The sequence below is a fragment of the Corvus brachyrhynchos genome, unplaced genomic scaffold (assembly GCF_000691975.1).
Source record: "Corvus brachyrhynchos isolate BGI_N302 unplaced genomic scaffold, ASM69197v1 scaffold46, whole genome shotgun sequence".
Lineage (NCBI taxonomy): Eukaryota > Metazoa > Chordata > Aves > Passeriformes > Corvidae > Corvus > Corvus brachyrhynchos.
The window spans coordinates 1,895,352-1,899,832 of NW_008238838.1; the positions used below are offsets into that span (position 1 = coordinate 1,895,352).

Consider the following 4,481-nt stretch of genomic DNA (forward strand, 5'->3'; position numbering starts at 1 on the left):
AAAAAATAAGGAATAGGAAAAGGAGGAAAAGGGCAAAAAGAGAGAAAAAGGAAAAATCAGGAGAAAAGGGAAGTAGGGAAAAAGAGAAAATATAAGAAAAAAGGGAGAATGAGGGGGAAAATGGGGAAAAGGGCAGGGAAAGTAGAGAAAAGGGAAGAAATGGAGGAGAAAGACAGAAAATGGGAAAAAAGAGCTGAAAAGTGGCAACATGGAGAAAAAGGCCAAAAATGTGAGAAAAGGTCAAAAATGGGGGAAAAGGCACAGATTAGAAATTTTCTCCTCAACTCAGGGAAACCCACCCATTTTCCCACCAGAAATGGTGGGTTCAGTCCAACACGGTGCCACATCCTAATTCTGAAAATCACCCCAAAACCATTTGCCCCCTTTCCAACCCCCAAAACTGCTCATTGTTGGGATTTATCATATTTCCCTCCTCACCAGGGCTGAATCCCCCTTGGAATTACAGATTTCACAAAGTAACACACAAAAATATGGACGGCAAACTCTAATATTCCTATTTTTTAAAAAAGCACAGCAAATTAGTGATTATCCCCCCAAATTTGCTTTTCCCTCTGCTCTTAAAGGACCAGCACCCCACAGGGGCAGACCAAGACCAGCAATGATTTCTGAGTTAATGATGGCAAGAAATGGTTAACAGCTCTGGAAATGCAGTGCCTGTTAAGGCCATGGCCCCTCCCCCGCCCTGCACACAGGGCTCATTCAAGGAAGAATGAAAAAAAAAAAAGCCCTGTTTTGCCCAAAGTGACCCAAAAAAGACACAATAAGTGGCACAAAGCGGCGACAGCGCGGCAGCCCCGGCGCGCAGCCAAGCTGCGTTTTGCTCTGAAAAACCATGAATTCCACCAATTGCAAAAATCAATTCAGCCTCAGTGGGTTTTGGGGGGAAAAAAAAAAAAACCCAAACACAAAGTGACAAAACCAACAGATTTGGGGCTGTTGGGGTTGAAAGCAACCCCTTTGCTTGGTGGAAATAAGGTTTAGCAATTTCAGCCTGGGGAATGATCCCAATTAAACACACAAAAAATCCACCAGAAATGCGATAGTGTAGAATGATCATGAGGAAAAAGCCCAAGGATTTGCAGGAAAAAAACGGCATTTTGTAACAAAACAAGGTTTTTAATGAAACTGTGGAATTTAACACAAAAGGAACAGTGATAACTGGGGGAATCTAGGGGGGAATTTGACCCTAGGGAATTTGGCCATCCCCCAGCATGGTACAGAGGGGGTGGTTAAACTCAACTTACACCTTACTCAAGGTTTATGCTCAGCCCCTGAGGCTTTCCTTGCATAGACAGAGCTGTGGCCCCCTGCAATGTGGCATGGGGCACGCTGCTCTTCCTCCTCATAGGATGCTACTCCGGGGATCTCACACTGCTACTCCAAGGATCCTACACAGCTAATCCAAGGTGCTGTAAGATCACGCCACAGTCCAGGTGCTGATTTGCACATGATGGGCGCTTAGAAGTGTGCAAGGAGGTGCAACAGGCCCCAGAGGGGTGTTAGTAATAAGATACTACACCTCTACTCTGAGGTGCTACACAATCGTGCTGTAACAGGTGAGCTGGACTGCGTGCTCTGGGAAAGGGGGGTATTTCATGACCATGAAAACACACATGGAAGGCCTACTTATAGGATCCTACACAGCTACTCAAAGGATACCACACAGCTGTTCCACGCCACTGCATGACTGTGCCGTGATGCAAGGTGGCATGCAGACCCTTACTCACAGGTAGTCCTTACTCATAGGATGCTACAGTGCTACTCCTGACACGGAGCATGACCATGCTGCAATGCTGGGAGTTAGCCTGCACTGTGGGGGGTTTCAGGGGTGTGAAGAGGCACGTGGCCCCAGAAGCAGGGGAGCCTTACTCACTCCTCATCCTGCAGGCGCTCCTCCTCCTCCTGTGCCTGGAGACGCCCCCGCACGGGGGCCAGGCCCTCGGTGGCAGCGTCGTAGTTGCGGAAGCAGACAGTGAGCTTCTCGTCGAACTCCTGCACCAGGTCCTCCATCGACTTGAAGCTCATCATCTCGGCGGAGAAGCTCTCCAGCTCGGCCAGCGCTGGGTCCGCAGGGCGCTGCAGGGTCCCCCCATCGTCCCCGGGCCCCTCCTCGAACTCCTCCTCCAGACTAACCAGGGGCGCCTCCATCCTCCTCAACACCGACGTGCTGCCTTAGCTGCAGGGAGAGGGTGCCCGTGAGGCACCAGGCTACTAACAGGTTACAACACCCACCTCCCCATTCCCTTCGCTGCTGCCGTGCCGACTGAAACCCTACTGCCAGGGCTGTTACACAACCAACAGCATCTCTGTAGCATCCCAGCAGTATCCCATCAGGATGTACTACCTTCATAAGAAATATCCTGATACTGTGGCACTATTGCAGCAGTAATTTACTAGTAGCAACAAAGTGCTGATAGTGGTCCACATAGCTTAGTGCTACCCTGAGAGTATGTAAAAAATATACCACTATTTCCCTGAAGTGGTAGCATCTTAGTCCTATCCTTATGCTATATCACTACTAAGCAAGTGGCCTGAAAGTATCAGTAATGTGCTGACAGTATCCTAGTAGCAGCCATTGAGTAGCTCAGCATTGTCCTGATGTTGTACTAGCACAGGTAGGAATATCCTGATACCATGTCAGGAGCATCCCAAAAGCATCCTGGTGCCCTGATAGTATCTTAGTAGTATATAATGAGTGTCCTATAGGATCTAATAGTGGTGTAATGGGATACAGCTATTATCTTACAGCTATGATCTTCATAGAGTGTTGGTGGCACTTTGGTAGTGCAAAGTAATATCCAGATATTATGTTACTGCCACGTAACTATGCTGAAAGCAACCTGAACATCTCTTGAGGGGAACCGGGTGGTGTGGGAGCTGCTCCAGTGGTACCTTCATAGGAGTACCTCAGTATCAGCTTTGGAAATATGCTGGAAATATCTTAGTAGCAGCCTGACTAAGTACCTTAGTGGAGTTCTTGCAGCATCCACATAGTACCCAGAGCACCTCAGTACTCCTCTGAAAGTGCCTTACTACTGTCTGCAGAGTAGCCTGTCCACATTCTAGTAAACTCATGATAGCATCTCAGTAGCATCCCAGCAGTATCCTGAGAGCACCTCAGCTGTGTCGTGATAGTATTTCACTACTCCCTCAGGAGATTACTGAGAATATCCCAGCAGCATCCTAGCAGTAGCCTCGTAGGAAGCAAACAGTAACTTAGTAGTAAGCCAGGAATAGCCCAGTACAGGCATCAGTACCCCAGCTCATTCCCCCAGCCCTGGTGATGCTTCCCTGGGGAGGGGAGCAGAAACATCACAGTTTTGGGGGAAGACCTGGCCTGACGAGGGTTTTGAGTAGCACCTGCACCTGTGTGCAGCACGGACACACACCCCTGTGCATGTGCACCCCATTGGGTGCCCCGAGCCCCCACACGCCTGCAGCACGTGCCCTGTGCACACACACCCTCCACGTGTGCATCTGGAGGTGAGCCCACCCCAGTGCACACACCTGCTGCACGCACGCTGTGGGGCACGTGGGTGCACGCACAGACACAGGAGAGTGCCCACGCCTGCTCCATGCCTGGCACACCCTGTGAACACACACACCGTGCACAGACAGGTGCAAAGCACACACACACAGAGCTGTGCACATGTGCATGAAGTTTTGCAGACAGATGCACGTGTGCTCTGGTGGTGCACGTGTGCTGGGCTGCGTGTGTGCACAGCAAGGCAAGCACACACTGCACACACAACCCCCCCACGTGCCCTGTGCATGCACACCCTGTCCTGTGCAAGTGTGAACGCACACACACCTTTGCAAGCATGCATCCCCACGCAGCGTGCATGTGTGCCCACCTGTGCATGCCTGCATCCCCTCGCACACACTGTGCACCGCTGTGCGCTTGTGCATTCCCACACAAGCACCACGGACCCCACCACGCCCACACCACTCAGCTCCAGGCCCCGCAAACACCAGCATCCCACTGCGTGCACACACCTGCGCACGGCCATGGCTGCTTGTGCACACACACCTGCACATACACATGCCTGCACATGCGCCCCTGCAGCTTCACACGCACACCTTCACAGGCGCACACACATTTGCACACACACATTTGCACACACACATCTGCGCGCACACACAGCGCTGCGCACACATCCCTTGCATGCACACACACACACACACACGCACACACAGGGCCCTGCGCGCACACGCAGACACACGCACACACACAAACACACACGCACGGACACGCACACACACGCACACACACACATACACACACACACACACACATACAGGGCCCTGCGCGCACACGCACACACACGCACACACACAAACACACACGCACGGACACACACACACACGCACACACACAAACACACACGCACGGACACACACACACACGCACACACACACACACACATACACACACACACACAGGGCCGCGCGCGCACACA

General features: G+C 51.5%; 1 protein-coding gene across 1 annotated transcript in view; it reads right to left on the bottom strand.

Annotated features, from left to right (window-relative positions):
• Window positions 1–3,469, bottom strand: part of FEZ1 (fasciculation and elongation protein zeta 1) — a 12,180-nt gene extending 8,711 nt beyond the window's left edge. Inside the window, exon 1 of the mRNA XM_017738351.1 lies at window positions 1,895–3,469. Coding sequence (XP_017593840.1) covers window positions 1,895–2,169 — 275 coding nt within the window. The 5' untranslated portion in view covers window positions 2,170–3,469. The remainder of the gene's footprint in view (window positions 1–1,894) is intronic.
• Window positions 3,470–4,481: the final 1,012 nt, after the last annotated feature.